General features: G+C 49.4%; 2 protein-coding genes and 1 long non-coding RNA gene across 3 annotated transcripts; 1 reads left to right on the top strand and 2 right to left on the bottom strand.

Annotated features, from left to right (window-relative positions):
- Positions 1 to 337: 337 nt before the first annotated feature.
- GSDMA (gasdermin A) lies at positions 338 to 5,577 on the bottom strand. Its single transcript, XM_068661201.1, has 9 exons — positions 5,364 to 5,577; positions 4,965 to 5,172; positions 4,618 to 4,783; positions 4,426 to 4,519; positions 3,627 to 3,674; positions 3,198 to 3,352; positions 2,641 to 2,791; positions 2,105 to 2,178; positions 338 to 1,543 (listed from the first exon to the last, which is right to left on the bottom strand). The coding sequence occupies exons 1-9, from the start codon at positions 5,575 to 5,577 to the stop codon at positions 1,307 to 1,309; spliced, it is 1,347 nt and encodes a 448-aa protein (XP_068517302.1). The 3' UTR covers positions 338 to 1,306.
- Positions 1,553 to 7,686, top strand: LOC137844675 (uncharacterized). The gene is made up of 2 exons (XR_011089993.1): positions 1,553 to 2,195; positions 6,173 to 7,686. It is a non-coding gene; the product is annotated as an uncharacterized lncRNA (long non-coding RNA).
- ORMDL3 (ORMDL sphingolipid biosynthesis regulator 3) lies at positions 7,488 to 18,123 on the bottom strand. Its single transcript, XM_068661203.1, has 4 exons — positions 17,994 to 18,123; positions 13,777 to 13,983; positions 12,254 to 12,405; positions 7,488 to 12,124 (listed from the first exon to the last, which is right to left on the bottom strand). The coding sequence occupies exons 2-4, from the start codon at positions 13,948 to 13,950 to the stop codon at positions 11,989 to 11,991; spliced, it is 462 nt and encodes a 153-aa protein (XP_068517304.1). The 5' UTR covers positions 13,951 to 13,983; positions 17,994 to 18,123; the 3' UTR covers positions 7,488 to 11,988.
- Between the last annotated feature and the right edge of the window lie 1,052 nt (positions 18,124 to 19,175).

Here is a 19,175-nt window from a genome sequence, read left to right as displayed (position 1 = left end):
CGCTCGGCTCCTGCCCTCGAAGCCGTTCGGGTGTTTCCGGACGCCGCTCGGGTGCCGCCCGACGCCGCTCGGGTGTTTTCGGGCGCCGCTCGGGTCCTCCCGCCCGGCTCTTAGCGCATGCGCACGGCGTTTCCCGCCCTGGGGCTGAGGGAGGCGCGAGGCCCCCTGGAGCCGCCTCAGCCTCGGTCCCCCCCGCCTCAGGGCTCCGCTCCCCCGGGGGCAGCTCCCGGTGGCTGAAGGCGCCTGTGGGTTCACAATTGTCTTTACAAACACCCCCGTGTTCACAAATCGCGTTTACAAGCACCCCGGTGTTCACAAATCATGTTTACCAGCATCCCAGTGTTCCATAAGGGCTCGTTCTTTATTAAGCAGCACTCAAGACATTTGTGTCATTATCTTAAAGCACTAATCATTTCACAGAAGCACAAAATCACAGAATCACAGAGTGCCTGAGGTTGGAAGGGACCCCAGGAGACCACGCAGTCCAAGCCCGTGCCGAGCAGGGTCACACAGAGATGCCCAGGGTGGCACCCGGGTGGGTTTTTGGATATCTCTGGAGAAGGAGACTCCAAAACCTCTCAGGACAACCCATTTTGATGCTCTGTCACCTCCCAGTAAAGAAGTGCCCACACCCATTCCACCAGAACCTCCTGTTTGTGCCCATCGCCTCCCATCCTGTTGCTGACAAGAGACCAGCTGCATCCTCTTGACACCATTAACACATTAACGAGCTCTCCCCTCAGCCTTCTCCTTCCCAGGCTAAACAGGCCTGGTTCTTTCAGCCTGTCCTCACTCGAGACGTACTCCATTTCTCTAACCATCCTTGCAGCCCTTACGCCTCACTACCACTTGGTGGGTGTTGTTGTGGGGTCACCAAAATGCCCTGAGGTCCCCGGGCTCCCGGCGGTCGCACAGGGATGGAAATGCGCCCAGGCCTTCACCTTCAAGTATTTGTGAGTGATTGCAGGTATATCTCTGTACCTTTTTGATTATTATTATTATTTTCCATTAAAAGTGATCACGTGCAGTACGGCTGACAGGATTGGGACTCTCTGGGGCGGTGGGTTATTCAGTTAGCACTCTACATTCATATGGGGGAAAAATTAATCTTGATATCCAGCCCCAGGCTTCTGTTAGCAGCTTTGTTGGTTTAAGTCTGCTCAGAAATGGGTGGGAAAAGCAGCTCTGAACACTTAAAAGGGTGCCTCGCCTACACAGGGATAAAATTTCAAAAGAGACTTAAGGTAATAGCGTTTCAATTACATTGTTAAATCGCTCCCTTTAAATCAGCCCTAACATGTGTAGCCTATTGGGAGTTACTCAGGAGATCTAGTGTATACAGACATGGGTACAGGGCTTCGAGGGCCGCGAAGCCTTTTTGATTGCAAAGAGCAAATCCATCCTCCTGGATCCTCACTCCACTCATCTCGAGCACTGCGTTGGTTGTTTCTTCTTCTTTGTTTGCCGAGAAGGGGAGCAAGACGTCATCCCCGCCAGAACGGCCCTCCGTGCCTCCTCCTATACAGCTGAAGATTTCCTCAACCTGTGCAGCGACAGCAGAAAAAGTAAAAGCTTAACATTGGATTGTTAAAATTTTGGGAAGCTCTGAAGTAGTGATCCCTGACTTGTGAAGTGCTTTCTCATCTTACAGGCCCTCTAAGCAATGCACTTTTCTGTATGGGACCTTTTACCCTGGGAAATTTTCATGCTCGTGTATTGAGCTCAATTTCCTGTAAACTAGTTATGTCCAAAAAAAACCTAAAGGTCGTTTTCAATCTCTAGCTAAAGAAACCAGCAAATTCTGACTATGCTTTCAAGAAAAATGGTAGTCAGCTGGATCTAATTTACTGCTTATTATCAGTGAAACAGTTGTTAGAAATCCTAACTTTTGTGTTTGGGGGAGATTCCTCCCAGAGTTAAGTATTTTGATTCCTGCCAAGTTTCAAGCAGTTATTCATTCCTTTCTTTTCAGGATTACTTTGAGTTGTGGTACTGCTACTAGTGCCATAATCGAAACGTTTCTTTGCCTGACATAACACTGCCCCCTGCCCTCCTGCGCTTTATTTTCAGCCAGATACCAGTAATGTATGTTCTGTTCTCTCACCAGGGTACACTGACGTCGCACAGTCTCCATTTCCACGGATTCTAGCAAGAATAGCCGTTCTACCTCTGTTCGCTCTGGAAAATTAAAAGAGGTATGTAACAAAACATCCACCAATTTGTTTCAGAGACAACTAGTAAGGTAAGAAGGGTGACAGTCTCACACAGAATGCATGCTTGGTCAGAAGTTCTTCAGACTTTTTGAACTAAATTAATTGTGTGGCCTCCCTGTGAGATGAATAAAGCCATTGCTCTGTGCACAGGTGATGTTAGCAAATGCTGTGTACAAGCAGCAGTGCAGGCTGAGGGCTGAGGAAAGGCTCAAACCGTGTTTTGTGGCAGCATTGGGAAAAGAACTTTGGAATTTGCACTGCAGTTTCTGTCCTGTAATCTTGCCGTCTTTACATTCCTTTATGTAAGTTCTCTGCAAGTCTCTCTGTAAGTTTTCTGTAGTTTGTTAGTTTTGCAGCTAGGAATGCACTTAATATATTCTAGTACTACTGGATTTCCCTATTAAAGTAGCCAGAAAGCCTTACTTACCACTGAGAGCCTGAAGAGTGTAGTAAATTGCTCCTGCCAGGTTATGGCGTTCATCTTCTGAAAGAGACTGTAAGCTGCTCAGCACGTCTTTTAGCTTTGGGTTCTGTGTTGTCAGCTCACAATTATCAAGTTCATTAAAAACCGCTCCCATCTAGGGGAATAAGAGAGAAATTTCAGGATTTAAGAGACAATTCTGTTGATAGTTCTTTGCAATATACCTGGAGAAGCAAGCGTATGAAGTCCTGCAATATTTTTTTCTCCTCCTTAAGCTATTTATGAGGTTAACGTTGAACATTTTAGCATTCACAGTTAAATGCAGAATATGGAATTTAAATGCTTTGATACCATCAGATAAATCTAGTCTATATTCAGGACATATTTCAGAAGCTCGCTGTGCCCTGAGGACCTCCTTTCTCTGTGCAGTGATGAAGACCAGCCTCATGCTGAGTGGAGGATTTGGGGTTGGTAGCTGTGGTACAAGAGAGCACTTGGGACAGGAGGTCTGATAACAGACATCTTTACTTACAAATCCTGGCAGCATGAAGAACTTTGCTTACTTTCTGGGTCAATTCCTCAAAGAAGGCAGTGTCTCTCAATGCATATTTGATGGCTCCTAAAAACGTGCTCCTCAGATTAACAGGCAACTGGGAGAGAATTTCGCAGTTCTTCTTTACTTCTTTCTTCAGCACGTCAAGTTGTCTACCTATGACACCTGGAAACCAGAAAGAGTGTCCAAACGTTTCTCTTTTAAATTAGGCAGTCCTACAGAAAGCTCACCGGCATCCCTAAGTTTAGAATTTGAAACGTTTCTAGGAGTATTTTGAATGTAATGCCCAGTTTTGAGTTGGACAATTGTCACAGCACAGGTAGGAGGCAGTAGTGGCAGTAACCACTGCTGCGTGGGGTTTGTACTCACCTGAGTGAGTCCACCTTACCCAAATGCAGTAAAAGCAGTGGAAGTGGAAGTATTGAAGTATGTTGCTTACCATCAGATACGAACGTTGATGTCTTACTCTCTGGGAAATAATGAATTTCTGCAACAGTAAAAAAAAAAAGTTGCTAATTTAGAAAATATTTAGAGCTGGAGAGGTAGTGTTGGTTGATTTGGTCTTTTTTTTTTGTTTCTTTTTTTGAGTCTGAAGGTAGTAGTATCACAGTTCTCAAATCTCATGTGGTGACTGGGTCAGACTGGTATTCGCACGCTTACCAACAGTCTTCTGCCTGCTCATTTCAAGGTTCATTTAAACTCTCTCATTTCTACGTGGGATTTCTGCGTGGAATCCACGCAGGCACGAAGCACAGGGGGAAGCAAGCCAAATCTCAAATCCGGTGGCAGGCATCAGGAATGTCCCTCCTTCCTCTGCCTGTACGCCTGTACGAGCCTGTACGAGCACACCTGCCCAGTGCTACCACCGAAGCCTTGGCCACCCAGTTTTCTCCCTGGCACTTTTCTGAAGAGGAAAGAAAACAAGCCAGAACCACCTTTGTCCTCTGTGCCAGTTTTTCAAGAGGAGCTGTCCCTGCAGTTCATGAAATGTAGAGCTGAGACTTCCTTCACCTTGCTTTCATTTTCTTACCACCCCTCCCTGCAAACAGCCTTGCTTTCCCAAGTTGCCCTTTTAACTTGTGTACTGAGCCTTTCCCACGTGATTTCTGCTATTTCTATTGTGTTTGTGCTTGCAGATGAGCTGCAGGTGGCTGAGGGGCTGAATGACATTTTTCTAAAATGTTTTTGCTGCGTTGTTTCCCGAATGGAGGAGTCGGTAGGTTCTCAAAGTTACTCACCCCATGCCGCATCTTTAATGATCACCTGGATCGCCTTGAAGGCTAGGATGCAGCCCTTGGGTATGGTTATGCTTTGTTTCCTCATGCGGGTACCCTGGTTGGTTAAAAAATAGAGTAAGAAATCTGTTACTGGCCCGAATGGCATGCAGGAGGCCGGGAAGGACCCACTCTGGAGCTGGAGAGAAACCAAACCTTTGCAGTAAGCTTGGCATAAAGCTGGGCTGCGAATTGCCCTGTTTTCTCTTTGGATTCTTCATAGCTGACAACATCTGAGGCTTCTAACGTTTCGTGAACCACGTATAAATTCTGTTGCATCTTCCGTAGTTGCTGAATGAAGGGGTGATCCACGTTGAGTTTTCTAGAGGAAAGAAAGGATGCAATGTCTCAGCTGAACGTGCCTCTGTATGCGAGTTGTGCCAGAAGTAGTGGAGCCTACTTAGAACCACTGCTTGTCCCCTTTCTCCTGGTACACAAGAACACAAATATCACAGTGTGACTGTGGGGCTGGAGGGCGCGTTCTCCAGTTGTGTCTGCCTTACCTTTTTCCACTCAGCGCCCCGAGTTGCCTTACATCTACTGCCTTTTTTTCCATCTTGATGGACCACTCCTTGGAGAAGGAGGCAGACCCTCCTAATTCTACCTGCACGGGTTTGGTGTCCACGCTCACGTATCCATCGATTTGGTCATGGGCTCTTCCTGCAGTTTCAAAGCGCTTCGAGTCCTGCTGGTCTCCGCAGGGGATGGACTCTGAAATGATTTGAGGCTTTAGTTAGCGTGGTTACACAGACAGTGTTACGGCTGTCGTCCCTACAGTAAAGATGCAGTGTGGTAGGGTTCAGGCACAAATTAATCCTTAATTAGGCACTGAGAGGAAGCGGGATGACTCAAGTGCCTTGTCTGTGGAAATTATAAGCAAGAATGATAAATGTGGACTTTACCATCACTTTCATCGTCTTTTCCAGGCAGCAGCACATCGTGGAGTTTATATTCTGTCCGTTTGTAGGAAAGAAACTGGCGGAATGAGGTTTTTCCTTTTCCTGTAACTAGACAGAGGGTTCTGAAATGGTCTTGGTCGACGATGCTTTCAACTGGAACCAGGTTTCCGCTTGGATCCATTTGCTTTGCCACATTTTGGGTGACTTTTTTAAACATTCTGCTGCGGCTTGGTAAATTCTGGAACCAAGGAGAAGTGTGCCTGTGCCTTAGGAAATAGGCAAGACAAGCAAAGTGACTTGTAATACAAGCAGAAGGCTGTAACAAAATGCATTACTACTTAATTTTTAAGGATAATGACCCCCCAAAGCCTGCATCAGTACAAGGACACAGTGTGCATGAGGTTGTTGGAGGGAAGCACGTGGTGAGGGAGGATTAGCAGCTGTGCCTTGCTCGTTAGGCTTAGTGGGGCTTATCCCTGCCTGCGGTGTAACTTCAGTTGTAACTTCAGCCATTGCAGAAACGAGACCACAGCTAGCTGCTGCTGCTGCAGGATGGGATGGAGCCTCAGTGCTGCTGGTCACACTGGAGCCATCTCATCTGTTGCATGTACCCAGCACAGAGCACAACAATTCTCATTACTAAAACTAGACACGGCTACTTAACCATCTATGCCACCTATTGTGGTCCTAAATACTTGAATCTCTAATACGTTGCCCTTACAGAAGGTTTAATTTTTTTTTTAATCTTTTTTTTTTTTTTTGCTGTTTTTGGAGTTTCTTTATAAGTACTGCTTCTGCGTTTTTCCCCTTAGGTCTCGATGCCTGCCAGATGAGTAAGGCTTAGCCCTGTTTCGAAACAGAGCCCAAGACAACTGTTTTTCTAAGGTGAAGGAAGTGAAAGTATCGAGAACAGCGTGCTGGCGAGGGAAATAGGAGCTACTTGGTACAGAACAAGCAATCCCCAGCATTTCAGGTTCGTTTTGTCTGTGCCCCTTCTCCCCCAAACCATGACATGCCCGCAGAGCTGCAGGTTCCTCCATGGAGGAAAGCTGGGTGTTGGAGGGAGAGAAAAGAAACCGGCCTCTGGCTCCTGTTGTGGTGGTTTCGACTCCAAAGTTTCGCTTTTGCTTATGCCCTTCGGTATAGGTATGCGTGGCACAGGGAAAGACAACTTTAATTTACAAATGAAACTTCTCTAGGTGCTGGTGTGTTCTCTCCCTTCTGCGTTCTGCTTTATCGAGTCCCGTTAAACAGTAACAGATCCCTGCCCGTGGCTCAGATGAAGAGCTCCCATTCATTTGGGGTGCATGCGGAGCTTTTCTTTCCTTCCGTCTTGCTTTAATGCACCCCAGGGGCTTGGAAAAAACAGATTTGGAGAGTCTGATTCTTTGGGGAGTTACTGTCATGTCAGGAAGGGGGTATGCTGCCGGGGGAAGCAGCAGTCCTGGCTGCCTAACGTGGGATGGATTCAGCAGCGCCCGCGGGACACATTCCAGTGGGAAACTTCAAAGCCAGATAAAACCCAGCAAGAACTACCAATTTGCTCTCCCCCTCTGCTGTTCACAAAGCTTTTAAAAACATACCTGCCTGCTTGGGGAGCGAAAAGTCTTCTCTTACCTTGCAGGTCGTGGGAACAGCCAGGAGCTTGCGTTCGTTCCGCTGGAGTGATGGAGTCTGGCAGCAGTTGGGTAAGCAGCCACTCCCTGGCTGGTTCCGGAAGGAAGAAGCTTTTTCTTAAGGACAAAGTCTGCAATAGCTGCAGATAGCAAAGTCCTCACCCAAAAAAACTTTGCTGATCACTCATTCTGCAGTGCTGCCGTTACCACAGCTGCAGATAATTTGTCTGGAGGCTACCCATTTTTTCCCAGGCCTCTGGCGTGGTTGTGATTTTCAGATTGAGACCCGTTGGGACGGGGAACAACATGTTCTGGCCTGGGAGCTATCTCAGTAGACCCGTGACAACGCCAGGCTGCGAGGCGTGGGGCATGGGGTGCCTTCAGCAGCTTTTATTGACCGGTCTCCTTGGCCAACTCTTCACTTCGCTGCAGCCCCTGGCTTGGTGGGCTTCCAGCTGTAGGTTTAAAAGCAAAACCGGCCCACATGGAATTCAAGGAATGTAGTCCAAGCTTTTACATGAATACGTACTTTATTAGTTTCTCTTAGAATGCTGTACAAAGGAGTAATAAAAATATTCACACTTTTATTTTAGAAAGTTCTCTACATGAGACTTCGGTATCCACAGCAAAAAGAAGGGCTACGGGGAGAAAAAAACAAAACAACCCTAAAACTATGTACAATGTCAGAATGTTCCATTAAAAAAACAAAACTAATTTAGCTCACTTAAATTCATCCAAGGAGGATACATAAACGCAAACTCCTGCATGCTTAAAATACATTATGCGCAATGATAAAGCAATGTAAGTCACAATAAGAAATATTAATGCATTAACAATGGTAACCCAACTGCTGTCCCCTTGTCAAGGGCCAGTACCAACCTTCTATTAAAACAAACAAAAAAACCTAAACAATGAATTAAAAAAAAAAAAAGTACTCAAGAATTAAGTAGCCCTAGACCTCAGGCTTTTGTTTTTATTTTAAAGGCTTTTTTTCCTGCAAAGGGTTGGACTTTGTAACATCCGTTAGCTCTGTTAAAGGAATTACAAGACAGGATTCCCTAATTCACCAACTGGTAGCACTTGATTGTTTCCCTGCTGCAGCGGCTTCCACATGGCGTTAATTGGTGCATTGTCTTAATGATGGCTTAGAGGAGGCCTTGCCCACAAGATCAGGCGGAGGGATGGCTGCTTGCCAGTGCCTGTAAACTGCTGGAGTGGTGGGTTTCTGAAGCTTTTCTCCTGCATTCATCGCAGAACAAAAAAAAAGAAAAGCATTTTAAGTACCTACTTGTCCAGCCTTTGTTTCTCAGTCACACAAGGAGTCCACCTTGGTTCTCCAGCTGAAGTTTGTCCTGGTTACTATGTACAGTGTAAGGTCAAGGGGAAAATCTGTCAAGTGCAATGTGATCAAAATCCTGTTTCAAATCAATAATGCTCAATTATCTCCTCCACAGAGGTACTGGAGAAAATTCTACAGCCTAAAAGAAGGAGCGGACAGGCGTTGGGCTCCCGTTCTGACTCTCAGCACACAAGGTAGGCTTTGCCCTTGGATCAATTCTATGCCAGCTGCAAATATATGTCTAAAAACCCCTCCTCCTGTCCGTGCTGTTCCGATGTCCCTTTTCTCAGAAATGACTCACCCCATGAGATTTTTAGTGTTTTGACGAAGTTCATTAACTTCGTGTGCGCAAGATTAGCCTTCAAGCGCTGAACTCACTTCCAGATGAATTTAGTAAATAAATATCCCAGAAGTGGTTTCCATACAGAGTTCCAGGACGCCCAGAACTGTATTCATTACTTTCACACCACTGCAACAAAGAAACTTAACTAGAAATTTGGTCAGGTATGACTCGCTCCCATCACGCTGGCAGGAAGGAACCAGCCACAGGAACTCACATTAAGGTGGCTTGACCAGCAGTACCCAAAGCTTTTTTTTTTTTTTTTTATGGTTCCTTTTCTATTTTTGATTAATTCTTCTACCTACCCTTAAGATGGGATCTTAAGGAGGATACCAGATCAATAATTGTTCAAGTAACTATAAATCTAATGAAGCTACTCCATACACCATATTATTAACATGAACTCTTTCTTCAACTCTTGCTCTCAGTTTTGCCCATATTTCTCCAGTTTTCATTTATATTTCACTTGATTGGATTAACTGTATGAGTCCAAGTTAAGTTCAGATATTTTGTGGCAAAAAATGCTGTACCTGCCTTGGAAAGAACATCGTTTGCCATGTAACCCCAAATATGGACACTTGTGTAATGGCTATTTTAATAATTTCAGTGTCAAGAAAGTATATCAGAAAAGCTTACTATTATAATTAAGGCTTTGCCCAACATTTTAGACTCTGGGCTTTAAAAACAGCCTTTTTCAGAAGTTTGGAATTCCATCCTATGTTGTTTTACCGATGACCTTTAATTTAACAAAATGCAATCAAATGTCCATAGTGTCAGTTAACAGCAGAAATAATATATACCCAGATCCTCAGCTGTTACAATGCCAAGGTGCTTGATGCAACTCCAGCGCTGTACTTGGAAGAAAGCTGATCCTCTACCTTCAATTTGTGCTTGTGCTGAAAATATCCAAACTGCCCTGCCTTTGTGTGAAGCACATATACTTAGAAATAATCAGTATATGTCTGTATCTAGGGAATTAATACTTCAAGCAAAAGCACCTGTGGTATAGCTACTGTTTTTGTTGCAAAAAAGTTGATGTTCCCCCCTCTCGTATTCTACCTAAATGAATAGTGTTCTTCCTTCTGGAGATTTACCCTTGGCGTGGCTGTTGGGTGTGCTATCAGGAATTCAGATCTGCCGAGCAGCACGGTCTGCCTTACAGATGCAGCCTTAGCCACCCTGTTAAGAACAGGTGCTGCACCTCTGAGGGCAGCAGTCTTCCCGTAAGCATTCCAGGCATTGGTGCTGTTGATTTCTTACTAATTTCAAAAGTACTCAGCTGATTGACAAAACAGTTCTATTCCAAAACCACTTTTTTTTTTCCCCCAAAAAAAGTCATTGTCTAGTAGCTTAAAGAGTACATTAGCTTTAGGGAATATAGTACCTTAACTAAAGCAGCAGTCCCTATGTCGTGGTGGTTAAAAGGTTTAAACCCCCCTCCCCAGTCATGTACACTACACATCTGCCAAACTCTCTCTGGAGAACAGCACTCAAGTATCAAGCCAGGCCCTTCTCTTTCTACCTTCTTGAAATCTTCTTTCTACTTTCTTGAAAGCTTCGTTTTCACTTAAAATATTTCTGTTTTTCAAACATATTAGGTAATGATTCTCTATGCATTCCAGCATCCCTCTGAGGTATGCTAAATGTTTTCTCCCTTCTCTGCAGCAGTCTGGTAGTTAATCTGAGACAGAGAGGTAAAGCAGCTTGCCTAAAATTACACACGGAGTAGTACTGGATCCTAAGTGTGAACTTGGAGTTCCTCTGTCCTGTGCTCAGACCATCAAACAACTCAATATCCACTGTGACTTCTCAAGCTAGGCTTAGCTAATGCAGGAACAAAACCAGCACATTTTAAAAGTTTCTACCATTGTCAGTGTGAGACAATATAAGCACTAAGACAACAAAAAATACAGGCTTTCGTAAGTTTACAGGGGAAGCATGAGGAAAAACATTTCATCGGGCACGCAACCCAAAAGAAAAACCGATTGCCTTGAACAGCAGAAAGGCATCTCAGCCAGGAAGTCTAAACCTGCAGACCTTTTTTCATTCAGGTGGTAGTTTCATGGGGGAAAAGGCTTATTTTTGTTCCTATACCAAATCATCTGTTGTCCTCAGTGCCCCGTAACACCCTTCTCTTGGTCACTTCAGTGTGCCGCTCGTTAGCATCGCCCTCCTGCAGCTCCCTCACCCTTGGCAGAGTCACCCTGGGCCCATGGGCTGCTGCTGCAGGATTTGTGCGTGGCGCTGAGTGCCAGGCAGTCGGGCATCGCTTGTTTGCCACATGGAGGCTCGCATGTGAAGTCCACAGTTAGGACTGGCAGATCTCTGTAACGTGCACGCAGACTTAAGAGACCAAGGAGACTGATGGAGGTGAAAAATCCCAATTATTGCCACTTTTTATGCCAGGCAGCCGTCCATCTCTCACTTGGCCTGTACCTATCAGTCGGCAGCTTCTCCCATGCTCATGCTACCTCCATGTACCAAGTGTCTCAGTGGCATTTGCATTTAATCATTAAAATGAGCTGCAACCTGGCCTTTAATCCAAGCGCTGCGCTGCCCGAGTGCTCAGCGTGCTTTAAAATTTTAGTGGTTTGGGCTCGGGAGCAAAGTAACCCAGAGAAATTCTGGTACAAGTTGTTACTTTCAACTGTAGCTTAGGAGCTGGTAAATCTTTTCCCTGAACCACGCGAATGGTACCACAGAAAACTGAAAGCTTTGTCAAACTGCAGGTGATTCTTTCCTGTACTGTTTTTAGTAAAAGAACTTCCTTTCTCAGTGGCGTAAAAGATTTCAAAATACAAATCTGTCGTTCTGTTCCCCCCCCTGCCCCAAAATGGGACTCAAACCCGCAAACAATCAACTACTGGGGAAGTCTGGCTGTCTCCCTTTGAACTTCCCCACATATCGCTTAAAGCACCTAGCTTCAGAAAGGGAAATGTATGTTAAAGTGCATTTACCACAGCAATAGTACCAGCACTAAAAGCTTTTCCCCTCATCCCTGTTCTCGCCGTTCAATGTCTGGGACAGACGATGATCTTCCCATAACTCATCCTCTTTGTACCTCGAAGTCTCAGTGTATCTCCATCTATTTATGACGCTGGAATAAAAGAAATCCAGCGTCACGTATCCTGCTCCGCGCTAAACTCTACTCTGGAGCTTGTTTAGATTTATTGGGCATGAGGATCCAGCATGCGGTATATGTCTATTGGGTACTGCATTTAAACAGCCGCTGTGAAATCAGATCCCAGTGGGCACGGGGGTGAAGAAACAGAGCAAGAGAGAAGGAACTTCCCCTCGCCTCTGCTCCTCTTCCACGCGCTCCGTCTACGCAGTTCAGTACTTGTTGATCCCAAAGATCCGGACTCCGTGAAACTGAGGCAGCTTGGGGATCAGGACGCTCATTAGGGAGATGGTGTTGATTACGAAGTGTATCCGGTCATACTTTGTGTAAAAGCTGGTTAGAAAATACCTGGAAAGGCAGGGAACAAAACGAGGAATTAACGCCACTTCGTGCTTTCTGTTTCCCCAGACTGCACGGGCAGCAGGAGCGCCGCCCAGCACAGGACCCGAGGCAGCTCAGCTGCCCTGCGGTACTCACAGTACGATGGGCATGATGGTCAGGAACTTGCGGGACGCTGTGAACTGCACGCCGTAGTCCATCTGCTCCCAGTGCGTGAGCAGCCGAGCCTTCCCCTGATCCGGCGTCTCGAAAGGAGTTCCTTTCACGGTATGTAGGAAGATGTACATGCTCTGCAGCAAACACACGTGCAGCAGGAATCAACACGGTGAACGGCACGGGTTCAGCACCAACAGCACGGCGCTGAGAGGTTTTGGGCAGGCAGCTTGCAGCAGCACGCCGTCCCGCTAGAGGGACGCATTGCCATTGCTGGGAAACTCCAACAGCAGCTACTGAAGCAGTGAGGTAGGGCGAAGGCCACTAGCTGGGGCTCTCCCAGGCTTGGCTGCTGCATCTGGGGCCTCTCACTCGGCTCTTGCACATGAGGCAAGAAGGGAGTTGCAGGATTACAGCGCTCGGATCGGGAGATTAGCATGGACTCGCTCTGCCGTGCAGCAGCAATGCTAAATGCTGTCTAAAAAAAGCGCTGCTAGGCCTGCAGGCAGTAAGGCTCTGCTACTATTCTGATTACAAGTTAACCTCGACGTGGAACACAACATAGAGATAAGCAGCAAGCGTCTGGCTCGGTCAGCCACGTCTTTCAAGCACAGCCATTGCTGGCTTTAACTCCTTTCTGCTCCCAGGACCCAAGCGTTTAAGCTGGCAGAGGAGAGCAGGGGAAGGAGCTGGATGAAACGCAGGTAGCACGCGCTGAACTCAGCCCCTAGCACCTCTAGCTGGTGTGGTGTTTTCCTTTCACTAGAGATGTGAATAATAGGAGCACGAGGGTCCCCGATAAGGGTGTATTTTGTCTCTGGGATATTCTTGGGCCGAGATGCTATTTAAAATAAATGACACAAAATTGATTGCTGCGCCTCTGAAGTATTTTGCCTCTTTCGCCTGAGGGCACGTGGCTGTGGAGAGGTCTGCTCAAGCCCTAGGACTCAAGCGTGCTAGGATTTGAACAATGGGATGGCAGAGGTACAAAAGTGAGCAGTTAAACAGAGCACGGTTTTCTTCTGCTCACTGGGGAAGTTGTCACTGCGTGGCTGCAGCACAGCACAAGACCGCACTGCGTGAAATCTTTTACTTTAAGCAGAAGGAGCTGAAGGTTAATCTTGCTTCCTAACTCTAACGAGGCCAATCCAGTCTGATTATATCAACCCAAGTGAAAGCTGCCATGCCAGCCTGGTACAGCTATTCCTCTGCTAAGGTGGACACAGCAGAGGGACTTGCTCTGCAGGCAAATCAGTTGTGTCCCCTCTGGGCAGCCTTACCAGGTGCTTGGAGTCTTATCAGTGCCTAGGCTGGATTTAAATACATGACCTAGAGGAAAAGGTGCAGTCTGAGGGCTGCAGGTTGAGTAACTTACCCCATGTCTTTGGAAAGAGAGAAAGGAACTGTGTCAACAAGAGCCGGATTAGATCTCTCTCAGAAGAACAGCTGGTGCAGAGAGATTACCTCCCCGTGCCCCAGGAGCCAAACCAACCACGCTGCTCCCTTACCATGTTGTGGATGATGTTCGTCAGAGTCCAAACCACGGGGACGCTGAAGAAGGGGATGCTGAGGAGCACAACGTGCAGCAGCCCGATTCCAAGGACGTAGGACAGCCAGATGCCGCGGCTGTTCATGACGCGGGTGTTGGGGTTCACCTCGCTGTGTGCCGTTCCCACGTTCATGTTGGCTCTCCTGTCAGCTGGGCACCCCTGAAACTAAAGCAGATCAGGTTAGGACTCGGGACTGCTCTAACCCTCCGTCCGAATTTCTCAGCTAAGCACGGCGGGGGTGGAGGGACTTGCTGTTAAGCAAGCTGAGATTTTTGTTTGCTATAAAAATCCCGCGTTGGGTCACTTCTCTGCACCTCGCCGCTGATGTTTCTGAGGGGAGAGGCTGAATCTGGGAGCAGCTCACGTTTGGGAACGGCGTGTGGGGAGCCTGCCTGTGACAGAAGCTACGTGTGATCCGCTGAAGCGTTTTCCTGGAACCAAGATGTCAGTGTTCAATGCGAGCCTTCCCTGACAAGACTCACAAGACTCAGATGAATACTTTAAGTGCTTTTTAAGCCATCATCACAGTATTAATAATGGAAGCACTCGGCTCACGAAGTTTCTTACATGTTTCTGGGTTCAACAGACTTTAAACTAAGAAAGCAAACGCTAGTATTTGACGAGTGAAAGCAAAGCAGCTCTTTATGGACAGATCACCCAGTTAGTTCGCATAATTCAGGAGGGTTCTGCGTGCTCTGCAGGCTCGCTGGTCTCCTGGTCTGGTTTGTAAGTTTTTCCTTCCAATTTAAGGCTGCTGAAGAACGAGTCGCTGTTCTCTCCAGCTCTCGCAGTCTCAGGAGGCTGAGCCCGAGCCAGATCTAACATTACGCGCTGGATGTCGCCACCAGCTGTTGCGAGTTCCCTTACGGAGCGCTGGGCCTGGCTTGTTTCAGAAGCTGCTGTGCTCTCCTGCTCCTGCCCAGGGCTCTCACACACGGCTCGTGCTCGGCTCTGCAGCTCCTGGGACGCTCGCTGCCACTTTCAGCCGGCGCTGGCTCAGCACCAGAGGCTGCCAGGTGAGCTGACGGATGCTCACCTGCTTCTGCTGCCCAGGTGGTTCACATCTGGAGAAGGCTTTTGTTCCCCTTGCAGAATAAAAACCTGCAGATCTGTGGGTTGCTCAGCCTCTTGGCACGTCTCCTGGCAGCTCCTGGGCACTCCAGATGAGGAAGCTTGGTCTGGAAGCAGGACTTGGAGCCGGAGTTCAGCGCTCCAGGCCTGGCTGGGAGAGCAGCTCCGTCCCTAATCTGCTGCAGCTCCTAAAGGAAATCTGGGGGCTGCGGCGAGGCATAACACGAGTCCAAAATGTCATAGTACTGGGAAAAAGAGAAAGAAAAAGCAACCAGCGCTGTGGAATGCATAAACAGGAGTGCTGCTTGCCAGACAAAGGAAATAATTCTCCTCGATATTGGTAAGGCCTCAGCTAGAAAACTGTCCAGTGCTGGAGGGAGTCCAGGGGAGAGCTGTGAGAATGAGCAGAGGTGTAGGAAAAACATGACCTGCAAGGACAGCTTGAAGGAAATGGGTTTGTTTAGTCTAGAGAACACTCAAGAAAGATGTGATGAATGGCCCTCGAGTACTTAGAAGATGGCAGCAAAGAGAATGGAGACAAACCGTGCAGGGGTGCTAGCTGCACGGCCGAGGTTCAGAGCAACGCGGCGGTGCAGGAAGCCTGATGCTGACCGGCCTCGTTGGATGCTTTAAAACCGAGTTTAATTAGCACCGAGGAAGAGAAGATTGTTTCCTCTTCGGAACTGGGGTGGGGACCTCTTCCAGGCCCTCCAGCTCTGTTCTCGAGGTGATGCTGTTATCCGAGGGCCTTCCCACCTCCCCGACAGCCGGAGGGGCAGCCTGGATGTTCAGGAATCGAGTGCACTTTCCATTTGGGGACATCTGTGAGTCTGACGGGCAAAAAACAAGGAGCAACTTCTACCCGGCGCCATCTGCAAACGAGGGCAGTTGCGGAGCTCAGGCTGGGTGGCAAAGGGCCAAGCTCAGAAGTCGTACGTGGAGCAGTCCTCCTCCCTTTGCCTCAGTTTCCTCGCTTGTAAAAATGATTGGAGTGGTGAAACGCGAGTGCAAACAGCCCGGGAGGTTAACTCAGCCTTGCGAGACAGCTGTGGCGATGGCAAGCGTGAGGTCCTATTATTAGGATAATTTTGCATACTTCTCGAACTCTGCCTTCCCCAGCTTCAAGAGATTTCACTTGTGAACCTTTCCCATTTCTGACCTCGTGTTCGCAGCCCTTGCCCAAGCCCTTTGCTGACTTCAGATTGCACACAGAGCTTCGCACGTTATTGCACAAGCCTGGCTAGCGGAGCGCGCCGCCGAAGCTCCCATCCCTACCCCCATCCCCGGTCCCGTGTTGTTTGCTGCCTGATTTTACACCAGGGATTTGTTCACCTGCAGAAAACAAAACAAAACAAAAAAAAAAAACAAACCGAGGCCAGACACAAAAGCGGGAGGAACTCCAGCTCCGCCCCTGCAGCAGCTGGCAGCCGAGCCGCCTTTCCCAGCCGTGCAGCGCCGGTTCAGGACAGCAAAGTTGGGATGTTTCGACAGACCGGGTGTGAAGGTCAGGGCCGAGCTGACGCTGGACGGTGGCCATCCAAGGAGGGAAAAAGTCACGGTGGGACACAACCAGCACTCATGACGGAGGAGCTGAGCCCTTCCTCTCTGCCCAGGCCTTTCTGTGCCTGCCCACCCGTTACTTGTGGGCTCCCGGCTGCCCAGGGTTTTGTTGGGAGAACCAGACCTGTCCTGGGGCTCCGAGCAGGGCGCTTTGGGGCTGCCAGCACCTCCCTGCTTCAACAAGAAGTGGGAACAACCCCACGTCAGCAGCTGCTGGAGGATCACACCTAAAGCCGTGCCACCAGCGCCCCAAGGCGCAGCTCCTTCCCCACCTCTTCTTTTGCTGCTGGGGGAGCCCAAACACCTCCTGTCCCGGACCCAGGACACCGGGCAGGGCACGGCTCTTCCCGAAGCCATTCCCCTGCTCCGTGTGGGAGCTTTATCTGGGGACCGCAGAGGTGAGGAAGGCAGCGGGTGCTTATCTCGGGCGATCTTCCTGAGCGCTCCCAGCACGCAAACCATTGTGAGCCGGGGGAGCCGCGGCAGGGCTGCGATCCCTATCTCTGGCAGCAGCAGCAGCTCCCCGTCTCCCCAGCAAATAAATATTTGAAACCCTTCTTCGCCCGAACCGGAGGATCGAGTGCCTCGACGATGTTGGCTGTGCGTAAAGGTGGCTGATAGGGGAAGGTGCTGGCACTTTGGGCTGCCCAGCGCTGCTCCGTGGCCCCAAACTGGGCCGCTGGGGGCTCTGCCAGGCCCTGAACCCAGGACCCGGGGCAGCAGCAGTGGTACAAGGATCAGGAGGAGGCCCCGGCCGGTGCAGGTGGCAGAAGCGTGAGCGAGCGGGAGGGCACGGCAGCAGCTGGATCTGTGCCCCCCCCTGTGGGATCTGTGCCCCCCTCTGGATCTCTGTCCCCCCCCATGGGATCTGTGCCCTGCTGTGAGATCTGTGCCCCTCCTGCTCCAGGATCTGTGCCCCCTTGTGGGATCTGTGCCCCCCTCTTGATCTCTGCCCCCCCCCTTGTGGGATCTGTGCCCTACCCTGTGGGATCTGTGCCCCTTCCCCATGGGATCTGTTCCTTGCTGTGGGATCTGTGCCTCCCCCTGTCTGGATCCCTGCTCCTCCCGTGGGATCTGTGACCCCCCCGTGGGATCTGTGCCCTATCCAGTGGGATCCGTGCCCCCCCCCCCCTTGGGATCTGCCCCCCCTTGTGGGATCTGCTCCTCCCTGTGTGATCTGCCCCCCCCTTACGGGATCTGTACCCCCCTGTGGGATCTGTGCCCCCTCCCCAACCCCTGCTTCCCCCCCCCCCCGCCGTTCCGGGGGCCACAGTGCAGCCACAACTCGGGGCCGCCCCCCGGGGGTGCCTCCCCCCGCCCAGCTCCTCACAAAGCCCCGTTCGCTGCCCAGCAGCGGGACCCCGGGGGCCTCCCCCACCCCCTCCAGCCCCCCACCCCCCCAGCAGCCCCCAGCCCCCCGCTTTCTCCCGGTTTCCCGGAGCCGCCGCCCCCCAGCCCCCTCTGCACACCGGGGGGGGGCTGGGCCTCACCGCGGGACCCCCCCGCAACCAAACCCAGCCCGGCCCGGCCCGGCCCGCACTCACCGCTCCGGCCCCGGCCCGGTTCGGCTCGGCCCCGGCTCGGCTCGGCCCGGCCCGGCCCGGGCTCTCCGCCGCGCTCCCGGCCGGCCCCACGGCACCGCCCGCCCCGGCCCCGCGGCACGCCGGGAGTTGTAGGCCGGGGGGGGGGAACGGGGAACGGGGACGGGGTTGTGGAGTCACAAAGCACCGGAATCCGAGGGGCACCGAGTCACAGCGTCACGGGATCCTAGAACCGCGGAATCACAAAAACCCAGAATCATGGAATCGTGGAATCACGGAATCCTATAATCCCAGAATCACACGCAAAAAAAAAGCAGAATCCTAGAATCACGGAGTCACAGTATCACAGGATCCTAGAACCGTGTAATCACAGAATCACAAAACCCCAGAATCTCAGAATCCCAGAATCACAAAATCCCATAATCCTAGAATCATGGAGTCACAGAATCCCAGGATCACAGAATCACACGCAAAAAAAGGAGAATCCTAGAATCATGGAGTCACGAAATCACAGAATCCCAGAATCACAAAAGCACAGAATCCTAGAATCACAGAATCCCAGGATCATATAGTCCCAGGATCATATAATCCCAGAATCACAGAATCGTGGAATCACGGAATCCTATAATCCCGGAATCACAAAATCATGGAATCCCAGAATCCTAGAATCATGGAGTCACAATATCACAGAATCCTAGAACCACAGAATCCCAGAATCACAAGATCACAAAACCACAGAATCTCAGAATCGCAGAATCACAAAATCCCAGAATCCCAGAATCCCAGGATCCCAGGATCATATAATCCCAGGATCACAGAATCGTGGAATCACAGAATCCTATAATCCCGGAATCCCAGAATCACAAAATCATGGAATCCCAGAATCCTAGAACCACGGAATCCCAGGATCATATAGTCCCAGAATCCCCAAATCACAGAATCCCAGAATCACGGAATCATGGAATCCTATAATCCCAGAATTATGGAATCCCAGAATCACCAACTCACAGAATCACGGAATCGCAGAGTCACTGAATCATGGAATCCCAGAATCACAAAATCCCAGAATCTCGGAATCCCAGAATTCTGGAATCCCAGAATCCTGGAATCCCAGAATCATGGAATATCTTGAGCTGGAAGGGACCCACAAGGACCAACTCCTGGCCCCACATGGGTCTACCCAAA

This window comes from Anas acuta, chromosome 25 (assembly GCF_963932015.1).
Source record: "Anas acuta chromosome 25, bAnaAcu1.1, whole genome shotgun sequence".
Classification (NCBI taxonomy): domain Eukaryota; kingdom Metazoa; phylum Chordata; class Aves; order Anseriformes; family Anatidae; genus Anas; species Anas acuta.
Note: the sequence above shows the minus strand (reverse complement) of the source record. Positions and strands in the feature narration are given on the sequence as shown.